Genomic DNA, 14,983 nt, shown 5'->3' with positions numbered 1-14,983 from the left:
GTCATTTTGGAGTCTTCCAACGTTGTGGGGGATCGAGGCCAACCACTGGGTATTATCCAACTCTACAGATTTTTCTCAGGTCGCAGCTATATGGGAAAGTGGCCTGCATACACGCAACCTAGTGGTGACCACGGATCACCAGCCTGTCAACTTTGCCCAGATTTACTTTTGATGTTAAATAATCTTAAAGGTGAAAGACAACTTCTGGCTTTTCTGGGATAGACTTGTTTTCCAAGTTTGTGAAGAGGAACTCGATATCTGAGAAAGACACAGAACCACAGAAGATTTTACGCCAGAGGGAAGGGATGCCATACAGAGGGACCTGGACAAGCTCCAGGAATGGGCCCATGTGAACCTCATGAGGTTCAACAAGGCCAAGTGCAGGGTCCTGCCCCTGGGTTGGGGCAACCCCAGGTACCAGCACAGGCTGGGGGATGAAGGGATGGAGAGCAGCCTTGCCGAGGAGGACTTGGGGGTACTGGTGGATGAAAAGCTGGACATGAGCCAGCACTGTGCGCTCGCAGCCCAACCGTACCCAGGTCTGCATCACCAGCAGCGTGGCCAGCAGGCAGAGGGAAGCAATTCTCCCCCTCTACTTCACTCTCACGTGACCCCCACCGAGCACTTCATCCAGCTCTGGTGTCCCCAGCACAAGGAGGACATGGACCTGTTAGAGCAGGTCCCAAGGAGGCCACAAAAATGGCCAGGGAGCTGGAACACCTAAGCTAAGAAGAGAGGCTGAGAAAGCTGGTAGTATTCATCCCAGAGCTTAATACAATTTCTTGTTCTTTCCTTTAGAACTACTCATACACCAGGGTGACAATATTTCTGTTACTACTTCGAGCATTAACCTTTCTAGGGAAGGGACACAGAAGTGAGACTCCAGGGGAGACAAGCTCTGACTAGAAGACCCACCACAGGGCTCTTCCGCCACCCTTGGTGTAGCCCTCCATGTTCCCAGGAGCACAGCTATCTCCTCCCCTCTTCCTCAGGCCAAACATCAAGATGGGCTCCACGGCCAGATGCAGCCAAGCAATGTGACATCCCTATTACACAGGTGACAGAAGGCAGCATGTATTTCATTGCAGACTCCAGGGCAAACATCTCCCAAAGCCATCACTTGCCCAAGAGACAGCCTTTCTTTACCTTAGCTTTATTTCTCCTGACATTGTGCCTGACTCCAATAAGATTTGATAAGATCAGATAAGGGACTGAGAACTATTCTTCCTCCTGCAGGAAGAGCAGTTTAAGTGACATGCCTTTTTCCACCAACCCCACCCTTGTCACCACCTTTAAATCCTGTATTTCACTAGCAATGTCACTGCACAGCATAAATACAGAAATATGAGAACATCCTCACTCAAGTTTTCCAGACTGTCCAGCTGGAATTATTTCCACCTCTCAAGTCTGTCAATAAAAATGTGACAAAACAGATCTCTGATGATGCTTAGGGTTTGTTCGTTGGTTTTCTGTTTTGTTTTTTTTTAACATCTCTCTAGAAATCCCTCTTGCTTTAACATTAAATTGGCACAAAACAAATCAATAATAATTATTATTGTGCACAACTTCAATCAGCATACAGACCTCAATGTATTGCTGCTAGTAACACAAAGACCAAGAGAAAATTTATTACCTGTAACACAAGAGACGACTGAGTAATTCCCATTGTACACTGTGAATTAAGGTGGTGTTATCCACGCGAGCATTGTGCAAACTCAACATCAATATCCTGACAAAAAAGAGACTGTGCTGGAGGATCTAACACAATAAAAAAATTACCAACCTCTGCTTGTTTGCACCACACGCTGATGTTCTTACGCTGAGCTTTCGTGAAATGGTCCCAAGCCTTTTGTTTGGAGGCAGAATGGTACACGGCCACTATCTGCTCGACTGTAGTATCAAATCAGCAGTCAAATCAGGCCAGAATATCATCCAGAGAGGGCGAACAAGAGGAGTAAAGGAGTAAAAAAGTGGAATCAGGCAGGTGGTTTGGCTAACCTTTTCTTATAACACTGTACTGTGCTGAAGCTAAGCTCAGGAAAAGGTCTCTGTCCCTGGAAAGAAAAGTGTGGACTTCACCAGGCCAGAGCCAAATGCTCACAGAGTAACGATCAACCGGGACAATGGCATCTGCTCTCAACTGGAAAAAAAAGGCGGCACAGGTTGCACTGAAAAACGTTCAAATACGCTGTGCAGCGCTGCCTGTGAGTGTAACAAGCACACCCAGGTAGCACTCGCTCTCTAAAACGGGATGGTTAAGTACAAGTGTGGAAGCTGGCACTTTGGGTGTTCTTCTGCCTAGTGGGTGCAGTCCTAAAGAACAGTGCCACAGCCTGAGCACGACCGCATCCCGCCGTGCGGACTACGGAAAATGGATTCTGGCAGCAGCCATCAACTTTTTTTGTTCCTGAAATTTATTCCTTCTATTTCTCTAGAAAACCTGCAGAGGTTTTTTGGAATATAAAGTGCCCCTTCATTGAATGAGAGCTAACCCAACAGCGGAAAGCACTTCTACCTGGTTTTGTTTGGTTGGTTTGTTTTTTTTACACTTGTGATGTTGTAGTAGGCATAATTCTTACAAAATAAAATCAGCACTCTCCTACTTAGGTTAACCTAAGAGTGGCTGAGATAATCAGTGGGTGTGTTATAGAGCCGAGTTGCATGCTACTGTCTGTTACTACTTACTCTGCAGCACTTATTGCATTTCCCTCCGGACCGTGTGCCCGTATTTTTTATCGTGAACAGAATTAAAAAAAAAAAATTAAGTCTCAAACAAGTAACAAAATTATTGAATATAAAACCAAAAGTTAAGTTGTTCACAATCTAGCCCAGGGGGTCAAGGAGACTTAGTATAATTGTGGAGAAGGTGTTCTTAAAAAAATAAAGTAAAAAAGAATATTCAGACTTACTAAAGAAAGAACGTGTAAGAGGCAACGAATGGTTTAAGGAACTGTTATAAATTACATCTGGGAACTAATATAGGCCATGCCTCTTCCTTGTTTTCATGGTTTAATAAAGTACCGGGATCTGAAAAACCCAGGTTTGAAATGCTGCAACAGGTTTTCAGTTATGAGTGAGAACAGGGTGCTGGGAACACTCTGCTGCATCCTACCTTTGGCGAATAAATCCTGTACACTTCGCTGAGGCACCAGATTACCAGGAACTTACCTTGTCTGTGCACAGAAATGGAGTTGTAAGATGACAGAACTACTAATAGACTATAATTAAAAGAGGAAAAAAATTAAGAATTCATTCTCTCCTCCCCCAGATGTGGATTCTTACTCCAATAAAAAGTACCACAAGAAACTTTTGCCAAGTTAATGATCTATGCTTATAAACTAATTGTAGCTGCGCAGAAGTGATTGCTACTTCTTTTCCTGAAGCCCTTTTAGCGTGGCCTCTCCAGACTCTAGAAATTAAACGTCTTCTCTACAACAACAGACAACCAACATTCAGGGCGGAAACACTACTCACACTGAACCAGAATCCCTGAGAGCGCAAGTTTGAATTTCTCTTTAGCTTCTTCCATCTCTTTCTCATGAGCTGCTTTCTCATTCACTAGTCTGCGAACGTGGCTGTTGGCTGACTGGATCATGGAGTAGAAGTTGTTGGCAGTCCTCCTGTTCACTTCTCCACGCTCTATCCAGGTCAGCAAGGTCTGTATGGCTTCCAAGAACTTTGTGTCATCTGTAGCAAGAACGAACACCTTTATACCACAGAAATACAGGGTTGCCTGCGCAGCTTTTGGATCCTTCCCCTGGCACTGCTGAACTGCTCTCTTTCAAAGGTCAACTTACTTCGGGCAGCTAATCACAATTCTTGAAAGCACGGTACTATCTGAATACAGGACTATACATAGGAAGGCAAGTCTAACATCAAGCTGATGGAGCAAACCATCTGTTGAGGAGGCAACAAGAGGAGGACCAATTGCTAGAAACCTACTGGGAAACTTCACATGCCTATTCAGATATACTCTTTCATGAAAGACAATATCCTCCAGCTCCAAAATAATCAGGCCACGCATGGGTCTTAGGCTTCAAAGAAGGTCTTATGACTTACACTAGTCCTTTTAACATGAACAAAAATGGTTTGGAAGAAACTGTTGTACTCGAGTATGGGTTTGTTTTTACAAAAAGACAAACAATTCTGAAAAAGAGATGGCTAGCAGAGCTGCTGTGTGCAGGCTGAGGGCTCAGTCTGAACGGGCTCTGCAAGGTCTAGATGGCACCATCATTTCAGTTCAGCAAGACAACCACTGGAGAATACAAATCTACATCGCAGCATCTGCACAGGCGGGTGGCCGTGGCCTGCAGAACCACCTACCTTTCAGTTTCTCAGCGACTATGCTGCACTCGTGGTCGGAGTAATGGACAACGGGAGGTGGGGAGGGTGGGCGGAAGCGCTCCTCTTCCAGCCTCCTGCGATGGCGCTCCTCTCTCGCCAGCATCCGCTGCTTACATTCCCACTCGTACAGATCATCCCGAGCCTGAGCAAAATCCACATGCAGGCGTCCAGTATCCTTCTTGTCAGTGCTAGAGCCCAGCCTGATGCGATAGCCTGGCAGTGATGACAACAGTGTTCAGACAGCACAGGTGACTTACCTTAGGCTCCAACCACCCACCCATGCCCGTCCCTCATTCCTACTGAGCAGAAAGCCCCTGAACAGAAGAGGTGACTGAAGAGTTTAGTGCATAGAGAGTGATGCTGGAAAAGAAAACATTATCAGGGTGCGTGCTGCTCTCTGCCTGTGTTCTGCACACACCAGGCAAGATCTTACACGGGCTGTTCCTCCTCTAAACACTAGCAGGTACTGGCTCTCGAACAGCAACTGTTTAATTGCACGTAACCTCTCAGGCTGTGGGACTAAGCCCAGCTGTTCACAGGGGGAAGACAGAACTGCCTTGGATTCTTCCACACTTTCACAAACTCCAGAACTTGGGGATGGGAAGGGGGGAATGAGAGCTGGGACATGGAAAAGAGGGCAGTAGATGGATGGCGGTAATCTTTGGAACAGCCCCCATCATCCAGTGGGAGGGGGATTAAGGTCAGCAAACGCACACGTCCGCTGTGTGGGAACTCTTCTCACCACCAGTAAAGTTTGCAGGACTCCTTTTCTGCATGCACAAACGTGCTAGAAGGCTCTTCTCTGTGATTAGGAAAAGCACAGGTGGGATGTAGGGAAGAAAATCTGAACTACAGAGAGACTTCAAACAAAGAACAAACCCAGAAACAACACTTGTGTGTGGAGGACACTGATGACTGTGGACATGACCATGGCTTTGGGCAGGAGGAACTGTAAGCAGAGAATGCCTGCAGCTAAAGAGGCTGTATTGGCTGTGTAGAAGGGGTAACCACAAAGAGACACAGCTCTTACTAACAGAGCATTGCAAGTTGAACAATTCAACAGTCTCTGGAATGAGACACAATGCTTACAATCAGTCAAAACAGAATACAGAAAAATTTCCATTATTTTAAACAGAAAAGAACATTTCCCTCACTTATCTTCACAGCTCACATCTCTGGAGAAAGTAGGGGCTTTGGAGGCAGTACCCTGGTTTGTTAATATACTGAAAAGATGATTTTGGAAGGGATTTTAGCATGGAAATAGAAAGTACTATTATATTTTTCTAGAATGGTGAAGAGTCAGGTGGGAAAGCCCAGGCTGCTCAGGGCAGATGTAACCAGCACAGCAAACGCAGGGTTGGCTGGAAATGCACAATCTGCCAGGCACGCAGAGCCTGTGAACACCAACCACAACATCTCTGTCCACCATGGAACAGACCTCTTAAAACCCTATGAATGCAGAACAGGGCCTCCCTAGGCAAAAAGAGCCCAGGTGTTTCAGCTCTGTTGACTAATAGCAAAAAAAAATATTGATGAAAGTCAAGCACACCATCCAATCAACAAGCAATTGAGAGCAACTGCAAATGTTTATAGGACCCTTAAGCATTATCTGCAGAATCGGCTGGACATTTATCCAGGTAAGACAGGGATGGATTCTGATTGTACCTGATGCAATATTTTGTACCAGCTTGCAGTACCAAAGGAAACAGAGCATTGCTATCTTTCCTACCAGGAGCTGTTTTCATGTATTTAAGCAGAAATGCAATACCAGCAGAAAGAGGCGAACTGACACAATATTAGACAAATCTTCCAACTGCAACAAAGCCTGTCATTATAACTATAAAGAAGTCATTACATCTCTGTCCCAGAATTTTAAGCTGCCATCTGAGACAGAAATAGACTTACCAGAAAGATAAAGTGCCTTGTCCACCATAAACTCCTCAGCAAAGCGGATATGACAGAAATTCTTCTTACTCTTTCGAATAGCTATGACTTCCCCACACTGTTCAAACACTTCCATAATGATCTGCTCGGTTCCGTTTTCCGGCAGTCCTCCAACAAACACCGTCTTACACCCTGGGGGCCTCTCTCTTGTTGCTGGAGGGGGAAGATCTGAAGAGAGCAAGAGAAAGCAGACCTGGTTAGTTTTTGGTTTGTCAGCCCATGTTCCTTGCATCTGCCCACCTCTCCTGAGAGACAACCATACCTTCCTTGCTTCCTTCACACGTACACCTCACTATGCTGCATTCGACTTCACCAAGCAGCAGATCTCTAGCACTGCTGAGGTGCTATACGAGAACAAGCACATTTACCAGCCTGTTTCCAGACAAAAGATCTCGGGAGCCTGAAGCCCTCCAAACACTCTCCCCAGCACAAGCAAAGCCTCACTGAGCTCCTGCCGTAGACCATGAGCAGCACCAGGACCTCAAAACTTTATCATGGGAGGTGCTATACACACACAGCTGAAAGGACTGTCCTAACATAAAGAATACGTAGAGAATGTATACAGAGGATCCTAAAGGGCAAAAAACTATACAGCAGTCTGTAAAGTGTACAGAAGTATTAACATTAAGGGAAGGTCATGAACCAAATTCAGACTAAAAAGATATTATGGAAAGAAGAGATGAAGGAAACGGGTATAGCCAAGAGGTGTAGACGGAATCAGTGGTTTTTTTACCCATATGGCTAAAATAAACCACAAAACATAAAAGCACCTGAAAGTTAAGTCTAGTTTGCCAGAAGCAGGTTGCTGAGTATGCTCACTTACCCACCCCAGTGCAACACACAAAAGAGACTGCGTGAGTCTACCTGGCAAGTGCAGTGAGACCCTCCCAACTCAGTATGTGAAGGCTGAGAAGGATTATGCACTTGTTACCTGGTGTTTCTTAATATCTGGAAAATCCTAAATGAATTTCAGTGCTGAGATCCATCGCCCCTGGTTAAGTTCACAGAATTACACCACTTACATATTTATTTAACAAAATAGTTGTATTACATTCTTTTAATTCTTTGGCATATTTCCAGCAAAGTTCTTCCAAAAGCAATTATTAGGATTATTTTTTTTCTGTTTGGAAACGGATCCTTTTGGTTCCCACATCGAGCCTGACCACCGACTCGCTACAGCCTTATGAAACAACATCCTTAACCTTCTTTAAGGTAGTTAAAGGTAGTAAAAAAAAGTTCTTCTGCACCAACAGGTCCTTTTAACATCCTATTCTTACTTCACAAGAACAGAAGCTGCAAGACAGCTCCTGGCCAGGAGCTCACCCAGTCCAGTACCAGCTCGTAGCAAGGGCCTCCAGGAAGGACTCATAAGCTCTACGAGATGCTGACGGTCCCCTCTCAGGATAACACTGACCATAAGTGCTAGGTTTTCCCTGAAAACCTGATATCCAAGTTTAATTCCCTTTCCAGTACAGCTTCATAACCTTATCAAATATTCCCTCTGTCTATTTTGCAATCAGTATCGATTTTTCTTGGAAGCTTCCTCAGTTACCAGCCACTGACCACATCTCAACAGCAATCTCCACAGTCTAACATTTGTATTCAACACAGTTTTGTACAGACCGTATCTCAGATCAAAAGATGTATGTTAGGTTTGTCGTAAGTACATGAAACACAAGATAACAGCTGTAAACAGAGGTGTTGAACCCACGCTATCTGCATTTTGCAAAAAAATATGTTTTTAAGTGTTTAGCAAAATAATGAGAATAGGAGTTCTTTAAAAATTCTCTGCCAGACTGGCTCAGAGGAAGAGAAATCTCCTCTGGTAAATATTCCTGATGGATATTTGCCAGGAATTAACATTTCAGACTGCATCTGTTTGCAAGGCCACACTAAAGAAGGGATTAAAGCAGCAGAAGAACCAGAAGAAGAAAAAGTCCCAGGAAAACAGGACTGAGCACATCTCACACAGCCAAGAACAGAAACGTCTGGATGAAGTCAAGAGCCGGTTTGTTACACGAAGGGAAGGGAAAGGTCTGCAAAGCAGATAAACAGTCGCTGGAAGCAATCCGCAGCACCAAGAGGGAAATGCTAGCGGCACTGATGGATGAGAAAGGGAGAGCATGAAGAGTACCAACACTGAAGGGGAGCAGGAGGAGACACACATGCAGGAGCACCTGGGCGGGAGTTCAGTCTACACCACGTACACAGACCTTAGCCTGAACAACCGCTGTGAGTGTGGCTAGAACAAATCTGGGAGGAACACATACCTCAAAAGCAGTGCCCGAGCGTTTCTGTGACAGTTACTCGTTTGCCCGCATGAAGAGATGCACAATTTTGTTACATGCTCGGAGGGACTAACAGTGCATCTTCCTTCTAACACAGCAGTCAAACTTCTTGAACTGGCTTGTCAATGAGTATTTAATTTAAAAAAAAAAAAAACAACAAACCAACCCAAAACTGTTTCCAGGACAGCAAGACCAGTTTTCTTCTGGGGATGGTGAACTAAGAGACAAATCATCAGACTGGGCATGGCAAGAGTTTTATTTAAAATGCTGGGCACGGGAGTGCCACAGACTGCCACTGCTGGGAGCCCACCAGGCTCGGGTGCCATCTGCTGGCACCTTCTTAGGAATTATAGACACGCAGTTACAAACATCTCCTGCAACTTCTCTGCAGAATGAAAGCGTCTTATTTCCAGTGAAGAGCACTGCTTCTGGAAAAATTAAGTCCCATTTCCATGGGGCTTCCGTGGGGCCCAACAGGGCGGCTGGGCTGTGCAGGCACTGCAGGCAGAAGCTTGCCTGGGACTGCACTTACGCTCCTACCTTCCCCAGTTTGCCATTGCCGTCAACTTTAAACCTGCGCATTTATCGTTAAGCTTTACAGGGTGGAACGCTTCCTTCCCTCTGCTTGTCTGGCAGTAAGCACAGCTCACGAGATCTGACTTACTCTTCTTCTCTGAAGCTAACGAGCCAAGCAAAGCCCTGCCTGCGGGCAGAGTTCAGGCCCGCAGCACACAAAGGTCTCAGGAACCCCAAGACCACGGGAATGATTGCTGCCAAGTTGCATGCAATAACCTGAGACCCGCTGCCAGGCTCTGCCATATGCTGCAGAGCGCAGATGAGGGGACCACATATACAGACAGAAACAGAACAAAACATAAATGGATGGTTACGTGGGTTCGGTGGGAAGAGAGTGCAGCTTTTGCAATGAATGATCTCCTTCACAGCAGGCATGTCCGGAGGGATGGGAGGTGGGACTATGCCCAAGCCTGGCATCATGGGGTTGATTGGAGGGATTCCAGTCATCATCCCAAGAGCAGGATCAAAATCTAAATGAGGGAGAGAATAAGGGAGTCAGGTGGTTTGGACTCATACAGTAACTCTTTATGCAGACAGCAAATGGAGTACTCTCCCCACATGTACCAGTGAAAATTAACTGAGTGAACAGCAACCGAGAGGGAACGTCATAATACAACTCACCAGAACTTTAGATTTGTGCCCTTAGAACACCCTTTTAAAATCTGTTTCATTGTTGATTGTCTCAGCCACATAGATTTTCTCTGTTCAAATAAACTATTTCTTTTTCCACTCTGTAGACACCATCTCCCAGCTAGTGTCAAAACCTCCCCAGTATTGTATTACCCATATAAAGAAATCTGTGGCATACGGAAACAGCGTAAAACCCAACCCAGCCCGGTTTCGTTCGGTAGCTTAGTAGTGCAGACAGCTTGTGACAGAGAGTTAAGGGCATCACCCTGCAAACTAGACAAGTGTACCAATTTCAGCAGTTAAGAACGTACCAGAGTAATTCTGGGTAAAATGCACAGAAGCATTTATGGAAACACCTTATTGCATACCTTATCCTGCTTAACTTGTTTCTAGGTTTTAGTTAGCACTCTGACTATATCTAAGTAGCATTTTACTTTGATTTTGCTCCCAGATTTGCCACCAATCCCAAATAAAACCAAACAGAGCTGTCAAAGGAGGAGTATTTTATCTGTTCAGAAGTTCCTGGGGAAGCAATATCTGTAGGCAACCAAACTGGAAACAGTATGCCTAGGTGCCTTATGGAGGAGGCTCATAAGTTTGAGGACGTCAGCAGCTCTCAGCTGCAAGGACAACCAGCACCAGCAGGGCCCACTGGTACTATCGGGGTGACATCTCAGGAAGAACTCCCTCCTGCAAACGCACGACGTCTTCTCCACCCTCTGCTGCCACTACTCTCTTTGCAGCCGCAGCAGCTCTGAAGACGCAGGCAATCCCCAACCACCACAGGACACTGCCACAGAACACGCCGTCCCGAGCACTACAGAGCCTTTGAATCTGGCTGCCTGTTTCTGATGTAGACAGATAAAATTAATTTTGCAAGGCACAGACAAAAGTTACAAATAGGCAGAACTGAGCGGTGCAGAGGCAGCATTTTCCTTTGAGCCTACACTGGCATCGTTTCAGATGCTATTCACATCCCTAAGGCAGGAAAACATTTTTGTATTCCTCTCTTCACAACCACTACTTACAGTAATCCAGATGCAAGACAAATTTCAGTGCCCAAATTGCATGTTTGAGTTTGGTAGCTGAATTTTGTTTTCCTTTGTATTTTGAAATATTTTCCCTGGGCTACATTTCTACACAGTTTATGTACGTTGTTTTGCTTGCCTAATTAGGATTTCCTTGCACTCAGTGCAAGTGCTGCTGTTCATTTTACATCACACGTGAATGGTCGCAGTAAAAACATAGACCTGAGGCAAATCCTCTGCCGTGAAACAGGTGTTTCAGAGGAAGGCACAAGTAATCTTCCTGTAGCCAACTGTGAAATACGGGTGTAGGGATACATGTGAACTGTATCCTTATGAGATACATTAGTTTATCTATGGCCAACTGATGCTGGGATGGCCTGGTCTATGACACCTGGCTTGGAAGGGGTGACATTAAAGTTGCAGAATTTTAATATTTAAACTTTCATTAGTAGATTTCAGATATGATGCCATTAAAAAAAAAAATCAGGCAGACAGCACTGTTTTCAGCTATTTTAAATAGCATTTTGACTTTTTTTTTTTTTTAAATTATACAAGTCTATCATTAGACAGAGCCCCATTCCACGACACAGGCAGCCTTACTGCTCCCTGTGATGGTGCTACACAAGTCCCTGAAACACACTGCATACACGTCTCCAGAGGAAACGGGCTGTAAAGAGTGACAAGAGTTGGCCTGAATGATCGAGGCTATAGCTGTACAACTGCTGGCTCAGGGCAGAGGTCTCTGAGCTGGGGCTTTCGGACCAGGGAAGAGAGGATGGGGAGAGGCTACCCCATCGAGATCTCCGCAGTTTGAATTAATGTATTGCTAAGTTGAAGTCTGAGATGACAGTCACCTCGTGGATGGCTGTGACCTTCAGTGACAAAACTCCCTGAAGATGTGAGGTAGCTGGAGAAAAATTGCAGGACTCAGTCCTGAGCAAGTAACATCCTGATCCAACCTGTGGCAAAGGTATTACCAGTGGAGGCAAACCGAAGTGCAAGCAACACAGGCCAGCCCCTTGCCTGAAGGGCTGGAAGAACACTTGCCAAAACCAGCATCCTGGCTTCCAACTTAACGATCCATCTTCCGAATTTCCTAGGTTTAGACTGGGATGCTCATTACTTCCATCCCTTTCAGCAGCAGCTGTGCCAGTAAAATCCCAGCTATGAAGCCTTAGACCAGTCTCACAAATGCTGCTGGTCTGGGCCGGCCAGCCAGCCCCTGGGCACGTGGCAGGTACCAGAGCCGGCCCTGAAGTACCCCTCTAAGCAGCACAAGAAGCAGCCATGCCACACAGGAGTGCAGCCCCAGGACACCAGCTCCCCACAGCCTCTGTCCTCCTACACCCAGCCTTGGCATCCTCCTGTTAAAAGCACTCTTGAAATGGTAAAGAAACTCTTCATTTTCCTAGAGCTGTACTCCAAAACGTCAGCAGGGAGCGATCTGGACCTTGCCCACTGCTGCCTATCAAGAGCAACCGGAAGGAAGAGGAACAGCCACAGCTCCCGCTGCTGAGGCAAGCGCAGAGGATGGGAGATACGGAGCAACGGTGACCTGCTGGAACACGCAGAGACCGTTTGGAAACATCCATGTGCTAGAGGCCAGGATCCCGCTTGTCTTACCATCACAGTTTGACACTGGTACGACCTCAGCGCTGGCAGCAAGAGGGGCAAAACAAGGTGTGTTTCAGCCACCTCCCCAACCTCCTTGGCAGGATGGTGGCTGTTCTTCCCAGCCCCACAGCCAGAGGTGCCGTGGGTCACGCTGGGCTACCTGCCACATGTCAAGGACAGGCAAGTGAACCCGCTGCTACAACTTTTGCAAGCCTCTAAATTCAGTCCCTTCACATTTTATAATCCTGCGTGCCAATGAGAGCAGTCTCACCTTGTCCTGGTAATTTGTTACTGCTTCAAGGTTAGCTGACAGCAATGGGCATGGATGCCAACCAGAGAAAATCTGACTGCGGGAACAGAGGAGCTTGGGGAATTCGAGGAAGCAGAAAGCCAAGATGGGTGTTTCTCTGATTAAGCAAGACTTGCAGCTTTCTAAAAGCGTGAATGGATAAAATTATCAGAAGCAAAAGAACTAGCTGGGTAATGAACTATCACATTATAATGAAAAGTAGAAAGTGTGTATGCAAGGGCGAACAGAACCCGTGGTTGCTGGGTTTGTGGTGAGCCCCGCTGTTTATTGCTCAGCCAGCAATGTGTAAAGACAACTTGCCAGCTTGCGTAGAGACCTACTTCTTCTGTTAAGAAGCTGAGCCCATGGCGACAAGCCAGCATCCAAGATGCTTAAGAAGCAGATTTGGAAGAGCCAGTCTCCATTTTTAAGAACAGAAAAAGAAGAAAAGAAGTCCTCAAGGACTCTAAAGGAGTTCAAAAACATCAGGCCTGGCAGGTACTTTTTGGTGAAAGCTGCGATAACCTTTTTTATATAAAGCTGGACAGAGAGAAAGGTGCTGTGCATTCATTTTAGACATTGAGGTCCTCCTAAAGCATCTCACAATTATATGCTTTACTTCATCTGTCGGAACAGAAATTGGCTGGTAAATTCTTAAGTGTTTTTAGACTTTTTTTTTTTTACTGTGACCTGAAACTTTAGTCCCACCTAGTTTTCAGCAAAGATGGCCCAAAGCATGTCAAGATTCCACTGTCTCTCATCTTTAATAGATACTATAGATATGACTCATCTAAACTTCAAACCATCAGTGTGCTTGGGATCTGATCCATATTGACCAGAGCATCCTGCTTCCTTGTGGCCAGATCAGAAAAAAGTATTTTGCTCCTTCTAAAACGTTCCGAGTCATGTAGGGTGCAGACCTCCTGATCTCAAAAGGATCAAAACGAGCATCACCCAGAAGCCTTCTCCTATTCTTACAGCAGGGAATGGGAGGTGTGCTCTCCTCAGACTTCTATCGATTTTTACTTCACAGAAGCGTGGGAGCATGAGAACGACATGAAAACAACACCCCTACAGCAAAGACAAATGTGAAACAAGGCCTAGGGGACATAAGAGTACAGACTGCATGCAAAACTTATGTCAAGCGACGCTGTTAGTTAAATATAGTATCAGCTGCACAGCAAACTACCCGCTCTGTGCCACAAGAGCGGAAATAGGATTGCAGAGTGCTGCCAACACAGACACTCCCTCCCCAGGTGAGCAGGCAATTATTCAGGCAGGGAACAGCATCCTTCTCAAGCACTTAATGCAGTAAAGCACTGAAAAGGTATTTTAATTTCAGGATTTTGATGCACAGGCATCACAGCAGAGGTACAGCACAGCTCTGTTCCTACAGGAGCTCTTTAACAAAGCCTGGATAGGATGACTCACCCATGCACACGTACTCTGGACTACAAGGTGGTCATTTCTGGAGCAGAAATACTCCATTTATTTCTGCCATATCCATTTTACTGCCCTATTGCTTTCCTCTTCATCTCCCTCCCACCCTTCTTTTTAAGCAGTTCCAGTTCAGCTTAGAATAATGTGTTACTTGATATCCCTGGTTTGCTGAGCTCTGCATGGGACCCTCCTTCGTCTGGGACCACTGCAGAATATCTAGAGGTACCCCACAATAACCAGTTTACATCAATAAACATGTATTTTCATTTCCTCTGAAATCAGTTTTTAAATATTGGCCTCTAAACAAATCACTTGCAGACATTAATGCATTTCAAACACAGCTTATTAATGTTTTTTGTACGCAGTAGGCATTTATCAACTCAACTGAAATAGGTTCTTCCCGAAGACCTGTTTGAAAGCAAAGGTGGGCGCAGTCTGGATAAGCTCACATACCAGGCAGGAGGGGCTGTCCTGTCATCCCCATGGGAGCCATCCCTAGATTGTTCATCGCAGTGGCCCAGGCAGTTGGGTCTGACATTGGCAAGCCCATCAGAATGGAGTCGAGGCTTAGATTTCTGCCACCATCTGCTGAGATGAAAAAAAGCGATAGTGATTAACAGCTTAGCGCATATCTTAATTCTTCTGCAGGGCACACCTTGCCCAGCAAGGCTCTGCAGTATCGGCATCCAAAACCAGATTTGAACCTAACACATAGGAAACAGACAAATGAGGAAAAAAAAACCAAAACCAAACCAAACCCATTCTGTCCCTCTCCAGCAGATGACATTTTACGGAAGCAAGGTCTATGAAAACACTGCCTTCCAAGAGCA

The 14,983-nt window shown here is 45.6% G+C and overlaps 1 protein-coding gene across 1 annotated transcript in view; it reads right to left on the bottom strand.

Moving 5' to 3' along the window:
• ENOX2 (ecto-NOX disulfide-thiol exchanger 2) overlaps positions 1 to 14,718 on the bottom strand; it is a gene marked incomplete at its 3' end in the record, with an annotated part of 31,506 nt that extends 16,788 nt beyond the window's left edge. Inside the window, exons 1-6 of the mRNA XM_082004341.1 lie at positions 14,607 to 14,718; positions 9,467 to 9,622; positions 6,250 to 6,456; positions 4,324 to 4,557; positions 3,475 to 3,687; positions 1,784 to 1,890 (exon numbers count right to left, since the gene is read on the bottom strand). Coding sequence (XP_081860467.1) covers positions 1,784 to 1,890; positions 3,475 to 3,687; positions 4,324 to 4,557; positions 6,250 to 6,456; positions 9,467 to 9,622; positions 14,607 to 14,703 — 1,014 coding nt within the window. The 5' untranslated portion in view covers positions 14,704 to 14,718. The remainder of the gene's footprint in view (positions 1 to 1,783; positions 1,891 to 3,474; positions 3,688 to 4,323; positions 4,558 to 6,249; positions 6,457 to 9,466; positions 9,623 to 14,606) is intronic.
• Between the last annotated feature and the right edge of the window lie 265 nt (positions 14,719 to 14,983).

Source organism: Phaethon aethereus, assembly GCF_964289735.1.
Source record: "Phaethon aethereus genome assembly, chromosome: 10".
Lineage (NCBI taxonomy): Eukaryota > Metazoa > Chordata > Aves > Phaethontiformes > Phaethontidae > Phaethon > Phaethon aethereus.
The sequence above is the reverse complement of the archived record's forward strand: the minus strand, read 5'-3'. Positions and strand labels throughout refer to the sequence as shown.